This window comes from Danio rerio, chromosome 16 (genome assembly GCF_052040795.2).
Source record: "Danio rerio strain M-AB ecotype USA chromosome 16, GRCz13ab, whole genome shotgun sequence".
In the NCBI taxonomy this organism is placed as follows: Eukaryota; Metazoa; Chordata; class Actinopteri; order Cypriniformes; family Danionidae; genus Danio; species Danio rerio.
Genome location: NC_141036.1, coordinates 53,150,001 through 53,167,271, shown reverse-complemented (window position 1 = coordinate 53,167,271; position 17,271 = coordinate 53,150,001). Strand labels below are relative to the sequence as shown.

Below are 17,271 nucleotides of genomic sequence, written 5' to 3'. Positions count from 1 at the left end.
TGTGAATGAATCTCCGTTATGAGCGACTCCTTCACTAGCCGACGATAATACAAGTTTCTGGCACCGCATCTTCTAGTTGTCATATTTTTTTTGCATTGTTTGCTGATTTTATTCAACAAAACTAGCATAAGCCGAGTGTTTAGTGCGAGTTGCTGCTGCTTTGCCTTATGTTGAATGCAGTAAGTGACCGATTATCATCAATAACGTTGCGTATTTAGCACAAAAGTTCATAACATACAAAAACGTAAAAAACTAGATCTTACCTATGAAATGTTCTGCCTTTGTGCTTTGTTTTATTTGTTTGCTACTACTGTAGACAGTCCAGCATCCAGCATCTTCACATAGTAACACTGTCTTGACTAGTGCGGTTGAATGACATTTGTTCTGGGAGCACTGTACAATTATGGCGGCGCTTTTGACGCATGCTCAGGGTCCTTATGCGATATCTTGTGTGTGTGTGTGTATTTATTTATTTATTTATATATAAATAAATAAATGTTTTCATGTTCAAAAACATGTTCAAATCATGTTTTCAGGACATGATTAGATCATAAATTTATTTATATATATATATATATAAATATATATAAATATATATGTATATATGTGTATGTATATATGTGTATATATATATGTATATATGTATATATATATATATGTATATATGTATATATATATATATGTATATATGTGTATATATATATATATATATGTATATATGTATATATATATATATGTATATATGTGTATATATATATATATATATGTATATATATATGTATATATATATACATATATATATATATATATATATACATATATATATATATATATATATATACACATATATACATATATATATATATATACACATATATACATATATATATATGAATATATATGAATATATATATATATATATATATATATATATGTATATATATATGTATATATATATGTATATATATATATATATGTGTATATGTATATATATATATGTATATATATATATATATATATATGTATATATATATATATATGTATATATATATGTATATATATATATATATATATATATATGTATATATATTTATTTATATATATATATATATATATATATATATATATGTATATATATATATATATGTATATATATTTATTTATATATATATATATATATATATATATGTATATATATATATATATGTATATATATTTATTTATATATATATATATATATATATATATATATATATATATATAAATAAATATATATATATATATATATATATATATATATATAAATAAATATATATATATATATATATATATATATATAAATATATATATATATATATATATATATATATATATAAATAAATATATATATATATATATATATATATATATATATATATATATATATATATATATATATATAAATAAATATATATATATAAATTTATATAAATATATATATAGAAATTAGACCCTCTATTTTAGTAAATAAAGGGTGTGATACCTCATTCAAGAAGATATATTAAAGGAGTCTTGTGACATTTCTTTTTCAGGACCAATAATTACAGTTTTTTTTATTTTATTTTTTTTATTATTTTTTTTATTTCATGCGATTATTCCAAAATGCTCATAAAAATAGGTAGATGGAAGCACAGCTAGTGCGTCTATGTATCCATTAGATAATAATATTGAAGTACAAATACCACTGTTAAATTGGGAAAAGTCTTACAAAAAGAAATAAACCTCAGTCACTTCTATAATGTCTTCCTACTCTGTCTAATAGTCTTCGTGAAGAGCTTTCATCTGAAGTTTGCTCAATTATATGCAATATTCCAGCAGCTTCTTAACTCAAAGATCAGCGAAATCTTCAGAAAATCGCTTTCCACTTTCAAGCAGTTTTAAGTACCCGATTCTCGTTGACCCAACAAACTTTTAACTTCGCTTCACGGAAATAAAGTATTACAGCGTCTTTGGTGTTCAGCAGCTCCATGCCGAGACTATCAAAGGGGGTGGAGCGTATCCAAGACTATGCAAGACATGCACTGCACAGGTTGAGCCCTATGTGTACACCTGGTGTTCAGTAACTTTGTCATGGATGTGTTTGCAGATCATTTAAAGCTCTACTGTATGTACTGTAAATATCAGTTCATTACTTTGAGAGAGAGAAAGGTTATGATTGTTGTTGGTTTTAATGACTGATTTAATAACTGTTGCGTCAGAGGCTGAAGGTGTGCTATCAAGACATGATAAATCCTGCAACGTCACTATAAGATCAAATAAAAGTGTGGAGGAAAGGATGAATAAAGAGATGTGACTGATGGCAAAGGCAGTTTTTTGTGGCTAATATTCGAGAAAATGAGACCAATGTGAGCTAAACCGCAACACTATGGTAAGAGTCTTTTTTTTTTTTTTTTTTTCTAATTATTGATAATGATAATATTTATTCTGCTGTGGATGGTTGCATTGCGTGCCATTTCACATTTTTTGCTCTTTCCTTTTAGATTTTTCAGCATTTATTGCTCTTCTGTGGGATGTTGCTTGGTTTTACTTTTGTTTTTGTTTAGCCCCCCTGAATTATTAGCCCCTCGGTTTATTCCCCCCCACCCCCAATTTCTGTTTAACGGAGAGATTTCTTCAGCACATTTCTAAACATAAGTTTTAATAACTCCTCTCTATAACTGATTTATTTTATCTTTGCCATGATGACAGTAAATAATATTTGACTAGATATTTTTTAAGACACTTCTATACAGCTTAAAGTGACATTTAAAGGCTTAACTGGGTTAATTAGTTTAATTAGGCAGGTTAGGGTAATTAGACAAGTTATTGTATAATGATGGTTTGGTCTGTAGACTATAGAAAAATCTATAGCTTAAAGGGGCTAATAATTTTGTCTTTAAAATGGTGTTTAAAAAATTAAATACTGCTTTTATTCAAGCCGAAATAAAACAAATAAGACTTTCTCCAGAAGAAAAAAATATTATCAGACATACTGTGAAAATGTCCTTGCTCTGTTTAACATCATTTGGGAAATTTATTTTAAAAAATACAAAGGGGGCTAATAATTCTGACTTCAACTGTATGGTATGGTATGGTATGGTATGTATGTAGGTATGTATGTATATAGGTATGTATGTATGTATGAATGTATGAATGTATGTATGTATGAATGAATGAATTGGTTTTGAAGGCAGAGCATTTACACCTGCACATATTTGCTTTTTTTCCCCATTTACAATTCATGGAGTCGCTTTTTAATATTTAGGAATTTCTCCACACTTATTGCTCTTCTGTGGGATATTGCTTGGTTTTGTGTTTGTTCAGCAGCTTGTATATTTAAGGATTGAAGGCAGAACGTTAACACCTGCTCATATTCTTTCCTCTCACGCCAAGAGTCATGCATGGAACAAGAATGGTTTGTTTATTATTATAATCTTTTTTTTTCATGGTCATTAGTTCGAGCACGCATCTCAATTTTTTGTTCTTCAGCTTGTCCAAAATTACTTGTTTTCAGCTGTATATGCTTTCACTTAACATTATTAAATGTTTATTTATTACTTATTTTAGCTCTTTTTTTGTCTCCCAAAAGTACGACTAAAATGCATAGATTGTCAATTTTGCTTTTAAATGTTTTTAAGCATTTAAACAAGTCAGATCAAGTTATTTGTAACTGCATTATAAGCAAATACTACTATTTTTTTTATTAGTCTCCAAAGTTTAGTCTAAATGATTATAAATATTATTTAGAAATTCTTAAATGCTCATCATGGCTGGATTTAGTATTATTATTATTATTATTATTATTAGTATTATTATTATATAAAAATACAATAATGCTGTCAAATTCTGTTCATCTTTACATCTATAGCACTTTTACAATGTATATTGTGTCAAAGCAGCTTAACATTAGCCCCTTTCACACATACAGACCTTTCCGGAAAATTACCGGCAATTTTCCGGAAAGGTGTGTATGTGTAAACAGGTCCTTTTTGAAAATACTGGTAAATTCGTTCTGGCTATTTTCCGGAAAGAGAAGTTGTAACATTACCGGTAATTTGCCGGAATGCTGCGCTGTGTGAATGCAGAAGGAAGATTGCCGTAATAAGCGCGTCCACGTCTAGAACGGGCTGACGTCAGACACCTGCTTTAGCCAATCACAACAGTCAGACGCATTCACGTGCGCGCGGTTTATGGGAATAAAAGCCTTTGAATATTCTTTCCAGACACCTTTAGCTGCTAGATGTTAGTCAGATAATGTTTCTATGTTCCTTCTTAATGCTGTGTAAATAATTATCGATAAAATGTTTATGATAATCCGTTGTTTGTTTACCTTTAAGCTTTGCGTGTGCCCGTGAGCGCCCATCGCGCCAGCACACACATATATCAAAGTGTTTCCCTATGTTTTCATTAGAGTTGTACTCAATACTGATCCATCCGAAGAGTTTGTAATGTAGTCAAATGTTTACAAACACAAGCACAGCCGTTTAGAGGTCATTTCTGGTTAATGATGTCAGAATTTACCGGCATTTTGCGATGGATGTGTGAATGCTCTTTTCCGGAAAAATTCCGTAACGTCCTCGCCTGTGTGAACAGCGCTTTTTTTGAATATACCGGTAAAGTAGTTCCGGAAATTTTCCGGATATTTACCGGTATCATTGTGTGAAATTGGCTATTGTAGTTCTAGTAAATTGAAATGGTCAGTCCAGTTTTCAGAGTTTAGTTCAGTTTTGTGTAGTCTATATTAAACTGCTGAAAGCTCAAACACTGAAGAGCAAATCCATCAATGCACAGCTTCACAAATATTATCATGTCATCATATGTCAAATACTATAAGTTTAAAATAACATTTTTACATCTTAATTATTCACATTTTAAAATGTATTCTGTTATTTAAAGCTGAATTTTAAACAAAGACAAATGACCAAGGAAATGATGGAAAGTCAAATACTGCTGATATCTCCTAATTTATCCATGTTCAAGACAGTTGTGCTGCCTTTTTTAGAAACGTGTGTGTGTGTGTGTGTGTGTGTGTGTGTGTTTACACTGTAAAACCCAACAGTCAACTTTATCAAATGAAATGAGTATAGTCAACTTAAAATTTACTGATAGTTAGTTCTACTGAAAAGAGTTTGAGCTAAGAGGTAATTAATTAAATACCTCATTACTTCAACTTAAATGGTGTAAAATCACAGTACTCATAGATTTTTATTTTATTTTTTACTTAAATTGTTTGTAGTAATCGGTTTCCTCAAACGGTTTGAGTTGCTTTAACTTGTTGGGTTTTACAGTACTCAGTTGGTTTGAGTTCTTTCCATTTATTGGGTTTTACTGTGCTCAAACTGCTTCGTTTACTCAAATGGACTAAGTTCACAGTACTCATTAGGATTAGTTTTTGAACTTAAATGGTTTGTTGTGATCTGTTTCCTCAAATGGTTTGAGCTACCCTAACCTTTTGGCTTTACAGTATCTGTATATCCTGTTTCACTTCTGTAACTAGTCTTTTTGGAAGTATAACCTCAACACTTTCAGACATTAAAATAGCTCAATTTTAATCGAAATAATTATTTGTTCACATTGTTATTAAACAAATATTTCCTATTGTATTAACATTGAAAATGTATGCTTTTTTTATTTTTTTTCTCAACAGCAAAAAAGGGTTTAATTTATAAAGTTGAAGTCAGAATTATTAGCCCACCCTTTTTTTATTATTCATTTTTGAATATTTTCCAAATTATGCTTAACAGAGCAAGGAAATTTTCACAGTATGTCTGATTATATTTTTCCTTCTGGAGAGTCTTATTTGTTTTATTTCGGCAAGAATAAAAGCAGTTTTACATTTTTTTTTTAACACCGTTTTAAGGTCAAAATTATTAGTCACCTTTAAGCTATATTTTTTCTATAGTTTACAGAACAACCCGTCGTTATACAATAACTTGCCTAATTACCCTAACCTGCCTAATTAACCTAGTTAAGCCTTTAAATGTCACTAAGCTCTATAGAAGTGTCTTGAAAAATATCTAGTTAAATATTATTTACTGTCATCATGGCAAAGATAAAATAAATCAGTTATTAGTAATGAGTTATTAACATGTTTAGAAAATTGTTGAAAAAAAATCTACTCTTAAACAGAAATTGGGGGAAAAAAATAAACAGGGGGGTTAATTCTGGGGGGCTAATAATTCTGACTTCATTAGTATATATAAATATTTAATAGAGAAGATTAATTTTCCAACATTTTAAGCATTGTTGTTTTAAGAACTCATTTCTAATGTTGAAGACATCTCTTTTTTTCTTTTAAGATTCTTGTTACTCCACAAACATATATATTTATTTAATATATAATCCTTAAATAGAGATTTTTTTTTTTCAACGTTTTTAAATGTGGAAGTTGTGAAAATAGCACATTTCTAATAGCATATTTATTTTGTCCCTGTCATGATGCCAGTACAGAATATTATGCTTGTTATTTTAGAAGATGCTATTCAGTTTAAACTGTGGCATAACCGGGTAATTATGTAAGGGTTAATAATCTTGATATAATGTGAATTTTTCTTATTTATTTCTTTAAATTGCTTTTATTCCAGCTAAATCAAAAGAGAAGTGAGACCATCTCTACAAGGAAAAATATAGGAAATATTCGGAAAAATTCTAGACAAATATTTTTGAAAACAAAACATTTAAAGGATGGCTAATCATTTTTCCCTCTTTCCCTAATTTTGCTAATATAAATTTTAGTGTTTTGTACGTAATTTGAACGCTGTTGAGTCAACTTGAGCACCATTTGAGTCAATGGCTCTTGAGTACACTCTTAAACAGCGCTGATTAGCCATTGGTTTCTGTGCTCAACAGAAATGACTGTGATTGGCCTTGAAGGTCATCAGTTTATCGAACTCATCGCTGTTTACGGAGTGTAACTACAGATAAAGGGAAACTGGAGCGTTTTAAAGCCGAGAAGATCAGCTGGTTTGTTTATAAGCTGACATGCGAGCGATCTGCTGATGAATCGACTGATCTTCACAGCTTTAAAACCCTTCTGTATCTGTTACATCCGTAGTTCTCACAAATGTCTTTAGGGTAAATTCTGGTCAGTGTAATGCCTCCTTGTTTAATAAAAGCTTTAAAACATTTGAAAAGATTTTGACCATCTCTGCTTGATTTTGACAGCTGATCTGGCGCAGTCTCTGTATCCTCGTGTTCGTGTGTTATGCTGGATCATGACGAGGCCTGAAAACCTGCAGAAGCGTCTCCAGCATGTGAATGCCACCTGGGCTCAACACTGTAACTTGGTGCTGTACATGAGCTCGCAATCCTCAGATTTCCCCACAGTAGGTCTAAACGTCAGCGAGGGTCGATCGCAGCTCTACTGGAAGACCATCCGAGCCTTTCAGCACATCCAAAAACACCACCTCCAACACGCCGACTGGTTTCTCAAAGCCGACGACGACACCTTTGTGGTGCTGGAAAACCTCAGATACCTGCTCTCCCACCACGACACCGAAAAACCTCTTTATTTCGGACACAAATTTCGTCCGTTTGTGCGGCAGGGATACATGAGCGGTGGAGCCGGGTATGTTTTGAGCCGAGAGGCTCTCAGGAGATTTGTGCAAGGATTCGTGACGGGACGCTGCACTCATTTCAGCTCTCTGGAGGACATGGCATTGGGCCGCTGCATGGAGATTATGGGAGTGAAGGCTGTGGATACTAGAGATGCCAATCTGAGGGAAACATTTAATCCGTTCTGGCCTGATAAACACCTCATTCACAAGGATAATACAAAGAAACAGGACTCGTTGTACAGTTACTATAAAACCAAACTGGTGAGTGTTTGTTTTTCAGATTTAATTAGAATTAACAGAGAGGGATTTGATTTAGTCCAGGGACATTCAATTGGTGGCCTGCAGGCCAAATCCGGCCCCAGAGGCACTTTGTTCTGGCCCTCTAAACAGTGTGACCAAGACATCAAAAATAAATTTAGTTCAGTCGACAAACAGCCGCTATAGTTATGAAGTTAGGCGAGTAAGGCTGCACAGAGCGCGAGTCATCAAATTTTAGTCCATTTGGAGGGTTACTGGATTTGGTTTGCAGTAGAGCTGCACGATTCTGGCTAAAATGAGAATCAATTTTTTATTTATTTTTTTTTTGCTTAAAATAAAGATCACGATTCTCTCACGATTCTGTAGATGTAAAATAAAGGTATGGTAAAAACAAACATATGGCACACATTTATAATAACATTATGTGTAGGTCTACTGGTTTCTATAAATAATTCTATTCTGCTTATAATAATTCTGATGTTGAATTATTATGTTTGAGATATATGCTTGCAATTAGACAATTTTAGTCACTGGTAAAATTAGACATTTGCCATTTATCAAATTAAATTCAACATTTATTTTTATGCACAACTGAGTTCGCTATGAAAGAAAAAACACATCAAATGCTTGTCATAATCATAGCTCTAAACTGCGATATGATCATTTAAATGAAGTGCACACTTTCGGTTTCATTTTGACTGCTAAGAGCTTGTTTATACTTCGCGCGCAGCTCCCAAACGATCAATCTGTGCCACAAACTGAATATTATTTGCAACTGTATTACCTGTTACTCGCAACATATGCAGGTTCTGTTCACTAAAGTAGGTGCGCGCGGCTATCATTAAGTAGAGCGCGTGCGCCCTCTCTGTGATAACAGCTCACGGCCAGCAGCTCACGTCATGTGTGATTTTCCCGGCCGCGAAAACATCATATTAAGACAAAAATTACATTTTTTGGTGAATTAAACCTTATAAACACATTATGTGACTCATTCAAAATCATTTGTCGATGTCACTGAGCAATGCATGTGAAACAATGAAAAGACTCGTGCAGCCGCCTTTTCTACTCCTGAACTTGAAAATATGATTGGCAGAATTGTAGAAATGCTGGATTAAGATCGTCTAGAGGGTCGAATCAAGATCGCAATCTTTTAACGATTAATTGTGCAGCTCTAGTTTGCAGTCACTGGATGTCTTGTGAGTGGCATTAAAAATGAGCTTTGTAAAATGTTTTTGAAAATGAGCTTCCACACAGCTCTAAGTGAATGAAAACATCCGGCTGATGTTTAAATCTAAAAGTGCAATGTGTTTAAAACTATTGATTCTTTAACGAAATTAAAATAGTTTAGATCTTTTGCCTTAATACATCAACGTTGATAAGGCACAACCCCTAATATGTAGTACCGGATCTGGTAAAACGTGAACAAGCCTTTCCCTTGGTCATCAGACCAATCACCACAGATTAGCATCACACAAAAGAGGGGTTTGTAAACAAAAGTGAATCACTGAATGAATCATATGGGAGTTGCTGGGGTAATTAGGTCAAAATAAATGCTTTATTATAAGAAGTTTTTTGACCTTGCATGCATATCAGCCTGTTGTTGGACACCTCCTAAAGCAAAATATGACATTTTATAATGCAAAATATGGGCTCTATACATTACTATCATTAAAATAGAGAGTTCCTCCAGGATTTAGTAAGTCAAATAGTTGTTGGGATAATAATAATAATAATAATAATAATTAAAAGATTTTGCATTTTCACAGCAAAACACAAGAATTGAAGTGAATAGATAGTGTCTTAAGTTTTGCAAAAACCCTTAATAAATTTTAGGCCTTAAATAAATGAATGGAGGGACTGAGTACAGCATAATTGTGTTTTTCTCTACTTGTTGTATAGTCACTATGAAACCAAACTGGTTAATATTTGTTTTTATTTTGATTTTATTAGAATAAATAAAGAGAGTGATTTGATTTTAGGCCATTCAGGGGGTTTTATTTGATGGTTGTAACTTGCAGTTATTGTATCTCTTATGAGTGACATTAAACTACCATCATTAAATTAGAGATTTCCTCCAGGATTTCGCGAGTCCAATGATTGTCAGGATCAAAAAAAGGAAAATGTTAGAAGTTTGTGCATTTTCACAGCCAGTGTTGGGGAGTGACTAGTTACATGTAACGACGTTATGTAATTTAATTACAAAATAAAAGTAACAGTAATTCGTTAAAGTTACTGAGAATATGCTAAATTAAATTACAGTCACTTATGAAAATGTTAAAGATTACATGTAAACATTTTCTTTAAAAATCTGACATTTTGGATAATATTAATCTGTTGCTTTGCCTGTTTTTGATATGCACGATGCCTACTGCTAAGGCCATTTACTAAAGCGTTGCTCTTCTGCTATAACTACATTGCTCATTAGCGTAGCGGTGGCATCGCTACTTCTTAAATCAAATAGCTTTTCAGTAGCAAAGCTATTTTTTAGTCAAGTGGAGCAGTAGCGTCCACACAAGCTACATTTACCGATCACGGATCAATAGGTGACGGCACTGACATTCACAAAGCTGTGAGGCCGGTGTCTAGCCATTGAAAATAGCTAGAAAAATCCGCTATGCCCCTGTATCTAACATAATTCTTTTGTAGCGTATAAGTATACTTACAATAAAATAACTGTTTAAATAATAACTATTTTATTAATACGGAACACTTTATTAAAGTTGTTTATTTATTTATTTTTACTGCCTGTAACGGTTCAAGTCAGTAAGAAGTAAGAAGTGTTGTGTTCCTCATTGTGATACTAGTAGTAGCATTTAATTCTGAATAACGCACATAGTCAGTACCTGAGGTGATCATCGTCATATTAGTTTATGCTGTTGTTTTGCTGCAACATTGTGGGAAATGGAGGCCTATAGGAATTGTGCACTAATGACAATTGTCCAAAATTACTCTAATTATGTGAAACTGAAGATATATTTTTTGTTTTCTTTTTCTTTTTTCTCCCAGGGCCCGGAGTGCTGTTCGGATTTTGTGATTTCTTTTCATTATCTGAGAGCAGCAGACATGTACATGCTGGAGTATTATACGTATCACCTGCGACCATTCGGATACAAGTACAGATTCAACCCTCATCATCACCAAAACAACACCATTGAGATTAACCAGACAAACACACAATAGACAAAGAATTAAAAAAAGATGTTTAATGTGGCAAAAAAACAGTTTACATGAGAACATTTGTGGAGAACAAAAGACTGAAAAACATATACAGACTAAAAATTGATATGAAAATCGTTCGATGTGCATCAAGACTCAATAGTTTTGTGGGTTTTATTTCAAATAATTGCATTATAGCACTTGTTCTATTGCATTTTATGTGTGTGTTTTTCAAAAAGCTACCATTTCATATATTGCAACAACGTTCAGACATTTTGAACTCTCTTGTTCGTTGCTCATTTAGGAGTCATACACAAAATTATGTTGTTTGGAAACAGCTATGGTAAAAAAAAAAATACTTTTGAGAATACTTGCAGTTCCTTCCTAAATTAACCCTTATGTGCTGTTGGGGATGTTTTCATCCACTCTGGGGTGATTTTTTTTTTTTTTTTTTTTTTTTAGGCTTAATATGGCCACAACTTCCTCTGTTTAAGCAAATTCAATGATTTTTGGTGACAATTATTATTTCGACACATATTTCAGGAAAATGCTTTGGGATTTTCAGAAATTCCACAATGCACTCTTGGCAAATGGACTACCCTTTCATTATGTTGGTGGCTGTTTTGCCAGTGACTTCCATTTATAATGACTTTTTTGATTGCAAAGCCATGACATCCAATAATCCAGGGATGTCAAACTCAATTCCTGGAGGGCCGCAGCCCTGCACAGTTTAGTTCCACCCTAAATAAACACCTGATCAAACTAATTAGATGCGTTCGACATGAAGCTCAGCTGCAGCCGGTGATCAACGAGATTAGCCGAGCGCAGGCGGAGGCGGAGTTGAAAACGGAGCCGTCAAGACGCTTCGGGACTCAAAGTTGCTGCAATCATGATGACCGATCACATGTTGTCGTCATCTTTTTTTGTTATTTTTATTTATAACAACAAAACATTTACAAATAAAACCGAATACAGTCTCTACAAACTATAGTTCCTTTTTAAACAATAAGGGAGAATTGTGAATAAAATAAAATAACAAATGCATGAGAGAAATAAGAGGAAATGAGAGGTTAATATAAACATAAAAACGAACAGGTTATTCAATACAAAGCAATAAGCATTTGATTTCGCATTTGATGCTTATATGGTGTCATGGCTTTGCAATCAAAAAACGTCATTAGAATGGATGTCAATGGAGCAAAAACAGACACTAGCATAATGAAAGAGTAGTACTTTTCAATAATTCACACGGCTTAATTAAGCTGAAAGCATATTTTGGCATAAAAGAACGAAATGAGATCAAGTGTTTTCAGTTAAGTTCATATTGATTTTTAAACTAAACAGCCACTGTTTAAACTTCAGAAGAGCTGAGAAATCCCTATCTGGTACTGACACAAAGTGAATGTGTTCTTACCATATTCATTTCATTAGGTTGACATCTATGTATATATATTGAAAGATTATTAGGGACTAGTTTTGCCAATGTTTAGCTATTGTATTTAATATTGTTAATTTTTATTTATTAATTTCTGGTTTTTATGGAGGGAGAGGATGTTGATTTGACACTTCAGCTTTTTAAACGTCATCAAAACTCCACAATTAGTTTATTCATGCCATTCTTTCAATATTTCCCTTATTTTTAAAATTAACAATGCATTTTTTCCCCCAGTCTCGAAATCACAAAACAATACCAGCGGGTTGTGACACTTTTTGTTGCCACTGGGCTTGCACCTTTACAAGATTGTTCAAGTTATTCTGAGCAGTTTAATTATTTAAATGTTCACAGTTATAATAGTAAAAGCTATATATATATATATATATATATATATATATATATATATATATATATATATATATATATATATATATATTTAAATATATAAATGGTCCATTAGCTTTATTATTATTATTTTTTTAAAATATACACTATTCCATTTTTCAGGGTGAGTGCTGTAATACTCACAGTCTCACACAGGTTTTTCTGCAGGTCAGTTCACTGTCAAACTGGTTTTTGTTGCCTTTGCAGCCTCCAAACCAGAACTGAGCGCAAGAATTGGCTTTTGGATCAAAATACCATTTAACAACATACTCTCGACATGGCCCGGGGTCCAGCGGCTGTAGACATCGCTCATCTGAGACAAGAGAGATAGAAATTGATAGAACAGAATTTATCTTGGAGTAGAAATTTTTTTTTTTTTCACAAAATAATGTAATCATCGTTCAGAAATTGTATTGATTTCAGTTGTAGCTTTGCCATGCGTGTTTTACAAACAACCAAGACACACAAATAATTTGATTCAATGGGGAAATGCAGTGAACAGCAATGATTGTGTTAGGATGTAGACAGAGTAACTCATTTCTGAAGGTTACAGCTGTCAAAAATAAATATGAATATTTATCAGTGCACTAGTCTCTCATAGACAGGAACAGACAGAATCTGCAGACTTTGTTCGCCATTTGTCTACACAATTGTTTGAAAACTTATTGTTAGAAAATTTTTGTTAGAAAAAGATTTCTTCAGTATGATTGAAGATATGAGGCCAACTTAAACTAAATAATAAAAAAGCGTTTAAACTTTTATTTAAGCTTTATATTGCAAATTCAGTCATTTGCAACCATTTTTGTTAAAAAAAAAAATATTCTCATATAATTCATCCAAAAAACAGAAATTATTACTTTTAAAAATTATTGTACAAAAATCTAAACACTTAAATATTCCGTATGGAATATTTATAAAGCGATTAATAGTAGTATAACCTAAATAAATAAATATATCAGCAATATCACCTGAGTTGCAGTGCGTTATGGCTGTATATGGGCACTGGCCACAGGTCGAGTGCCTTAAGCCTGGTTTATACTGTGTCAAGTGACCGGCGTAACCCACGGCGCATGCAACACGCGTAGCTGTGCATTTATACTTCTGCGCGCTGTCTCTGCACTGCAACAAATGCTTTTCTTACTTAGATCTTGTTCAAATATCTACAAATTCTTAAATCAAGAAGCATTTTCTAGACAAGCAAAACACATTGTCTTTTTTTTAAGAAATAATATGCCAAAATGAAGCCAGATTTTCCTTAAATCAAGCTAAATAATCTGCCAATGGGGTAAGCAAAATAATCTTGTTTTTCAATTTGTGATCAGATTATTTTGCTTACCCCATTGGCAGATTATTTAGCTTGATTTAAGGAAAAACTGGCTTCATTTTGGCATATTATTTCTTAAAACAAGACAATGTTTTGCTTGTCTAGAAAATGCATCTTGATTTAAGAACTTAGATTTTTGTCTTGTTTCTAGTCCAAATATCTATAAGTAAGAAAAGCATTTTTTGCAGTGTGCTGGTCTGCATTAACACTTCCGAAACGCTAGTTGGCAGAGAGGTGTTAATAATCCTCTGGGTCGAGTTTCTTCGCTGGTGTTTTGTTTTTTCTGAACACTTCCTGATTGTACAAGTGGCTCAAACTTGCTCTTTTTGAGGCAGGAACTGGCGGACATGGAACAACTTTAACTATGAGGTATACACAAAACAAAACTTTCCATCAGGAGCTCCTTCACGGGACTCCACACTTGTAAACAATCGCTCCATCAGGCTCGCCCAGACTCGTCAGCACTACCAAGCCGTCCAATCACAGAACTTACGCTAAGCATCGTTGCGACGACCACAACGGCGCAGGGCTATGCATCAACACGTATCCTGCGCCGTAGCATACGCGTGCGCTTGACGCAAAAGTATAAATCAGCTTTTAGTGTCCCACCAATGACGACAAACGGGCACATCGCACTGCTACGATTGTGATATTTGATTTATACAACAGTTTGACGGCATTATCGTGTATTTAAAAAAAGAATTTCAAACAGTCTAAAAAATCCTTTTGTATTAGGAGCTACTTTCTTCCGCCAGTCGTTCACATCTGCAGCTGACGTCAGAACAGCAGAAACTGTTGCTCATTCACAAATGTCACTTTAGAGCTAGTGTTTGAATGATTCTCTAGCGTAATATCTAAAGTGATGACAAAAAGGGGGATGTTGCTCACATTTTAAGATTATACGGCTGAACATCATGAAATGCCATCATACAGAGATTTCCCAGTATTTATCTGTTGCAATTGGGAGATCACAATAATTAACCCCAAATAAGCCAAGAGGGGTCTGGATGCAGACCTGGTGCAGTGCAATCTGAGCTGCATCCTATGCTTTTTAATGCACTCACCCAATCCCACCCCCTAACCCTACCTGTCACTCACTTCATTGAGTGCTCTGTGTCTGACATTGCACCGCTGAGTGATGCAATCTCAGCTTGCATCATAAAGGCTGCATCCAGATACTATTGAAAAAGCCACTATACGTATATATTCAAAATGTATTTTGTGTTCAACAAATGAAAGCAACTCAAACCGGTTTGGAACCAGTAAATGACAGAATGTAAATCTGATTTAGCAGATAGTTAAGGAATTTACTATCAGGCATCAGATTAACACCGTCTGTCAGGAATCCAAAAGTGTTCTCTAATTTTAATCCATGCTCTTTTATCAGAGGTTTCATTTAGGTTTTTCTACTGTGTATATGCTGCAACTCGTGCCTAAAAACTGCTCTTTTAACTATCTTTAAATAGGACTAAGCAGTGACCCTCGATGTATAGGAAATTAGGGTGTTTTCTAGTTTTGATCTCCTCTGTATTTAATGTTTACCTGTGGTAAAATCCTGCTGAAAGATCAGTGGTGGGTCAGTCGTTCTGCGTGATGAGAAATCTGGGAGGAGGTTCAGGATCAGGTCCTCTCTTTCCAAATACGGTCTGATGGTGCCAACAATGTCTGATTCAGGATCATAATAGGGGAAGACGCCAGACTCCTCAAATGCACCTGGCTGAGAATTACAGTTTGAAAGTTGAGAAATACCACAGACCCTTTTTTTTGTTTTGTTTTTGTTTTTAGCCCTAAGATTTATGTTATGTAATCTCCCTTTTGTCCGCCTAAACAGCCCTGTAGCTTGACACAGATACTAAACTGCAAATGATGTAGTCATAATGCTTGAAATATTGTAGTCTCTCGTTTTAAATGAAGTTGAAAAAACCTAAAGCATATAAAAATGTCTTATTATAAAATGAAGTGCATTTATTGAAGATATTTAGTGTACGATTTTAACTTCTCTGAGGTAGATCAAATCAGTTGCACTGTGAAAGATCATTGCTTAAAGAAAGTGAGTAAACCCACTGTAACTTAAAACTGTTCAGTTGATTTGAACTAATATAATAATGCACCTAGTTCATTTACAGGTTTACTCACTATTTATGTGGTCAATTAATCATTTTAAAAGCAACTGGTTTACTCGCATATTTTAAGTAAAGTCAACTTATTGTTTTAAAAGCAACTGGTTTACTCACATATTTTAAGTCAACTTATGTTTTAAAAGCAACTGGTTTACTCACTTATTTTAAGTCAACTAATTGTTTTAAAAGCAACTGGTTTACTCACTTATTTTAAATAAAGTCAACTAATAGTTTTAAAAGCAACAGGATTACTCGCTTATTTATAATTTATCTGATCTCAAAAACTTAAGACCCATTTCCGCCTTAACCTTCATCTCAAAAATTGTTGAAACAATTGTACTTAATCAATTACAAAGACTTCTATCCTATAGAATGAAATCACTGAGCCTTTTCAATCTGGCTTTAGGCTGGCTCATAGCACTGAATCTTCTCGAATGACATCTATCTCCTCACTGATGCTGGTGATCATGTGGTGATACAAATCGGTAAATTGACTTTTAACAAGTGAGTAATTCTGTTGCTTATAATTAGTTGACTTTACTTAAAATAAGTGAGTAAAGCGGTTGTTTTTAAAGTCAACTAATCATGTTAAAAGCAATGGGTTTACTCACTTTAAGTCAACTAATCATTCTTTACAGTATAACATAATTTTCTCACTGAACATCATGTAGACATTATATGAAATATGGTGTCTAATATATCTGACCAGTACTAGAGTGCACTAATACAGTAACTTAGGAACATTATTAATTTGTTCATTGTTAATAATACAATTATAATAATAACAGTAATAAATACATTCCATCACACTGTAGGACGTGTGTACAATTTATTTTAATCAGTATCTCACAAAACAAACATGCCAACATATTTTTAATTATTCTAATAATAATAATAATAATATATATAATAATAATATACTCTTCTTGACAGAAGTGTGTGTGTGTGTGTGTGTGTACACGTACCTTAGAACTGAAGGTTGATCCATCAATGTTCTCACACACCTTTTGGAGCAGTTTA

The 17,271-nt window shown here is 33.0% G+C and overlaps 2 protein-coding genes across 5 annotated transcripts in view; one reads left to right on the top strand and one right to left on the bottom strand.

The window, feature by feature from the left end:
• Positions 1–2,013: 2,013 nt before the first annotated feature.
• c1galt1b (core 1 synthase, glycoprotein-N-acetylgalactosamine 3-beta-galactosyltransferase 1b) lies at positions 2,014–11,829 on the top strand. 2 transcript variants are annotated; one of them, XM_087288247.1, is made up of 3 exons: positions 2,014–3,433; positions 7,183–7,835; positions 10,839–11,829. In XM_087288247.1, exons 2-3 carry the CDS (start codon positions 7,233–7,235, stop codon positions 11,010–11,012), a joined length of 777 nt encoding a protein of 258 aa, XP_087144373.1. In that variant the 5' UTR covers positions 2,014–3,433; positions 7,183–7,232; the 3' UTR covers positions 11,013–11,829. The 2 variants fall into 2 exon arrangements, with proteins under 2 accessions (XP_087144373.1, XP_087144374.1); XM_087288248.1 differs by having other exon boundaries at positions 2,309–2,407.
• A 1,044-nt stretch (positions 11,830–12,873) lies between these two features.
• The window catches only part of col28a1b (collagen, type XXVIII, alpha 1b), a 36,558-nt gene continuing 32,160 nt past the window's right edge, over positions 12,874–17,271 (bottom strand). The window contains exons 33-35 of one of the 3 annotated variants that reach the window (XM_087284960.1): positions 17,217–17,271; positions 15,674–15,848; positions 12,874–13,120 (exon numbers count right to left, since the gene is read on the bottom strand). The exon at positions 17,217–17,271 is cut by the window's right edge and continues 10 nt beyond it. In XM_087284960.1, the coding sequence (XP_087141086.1) occupies positions 12,948–13,120; positions 15,674–15,848; positions 17,217–17,271 (403 nt within the window). In that variant the 3' untranslated portion in view covers positions 12,874–12,947. 3 annotated transcript variants of the gene reach the window in all.

Bases quoted from the DNA above. Each gene is read 5' to 3' on its own strand.
- c1galt1b (XM_087288247.1), top strand. From the start codon at position 7,233: ATGACGAGGCCTGAAAACCTGCAGAAGCGTCTCCAGCATGTGAATGCC. The intron at 7,836-10,838 runs GTGAGTGTTTGT...TTTTTCTCCCAG, and splicing joins GTTACTATAAAACCAAACTG to GGCCCGGAGTGCTGTTCGGA.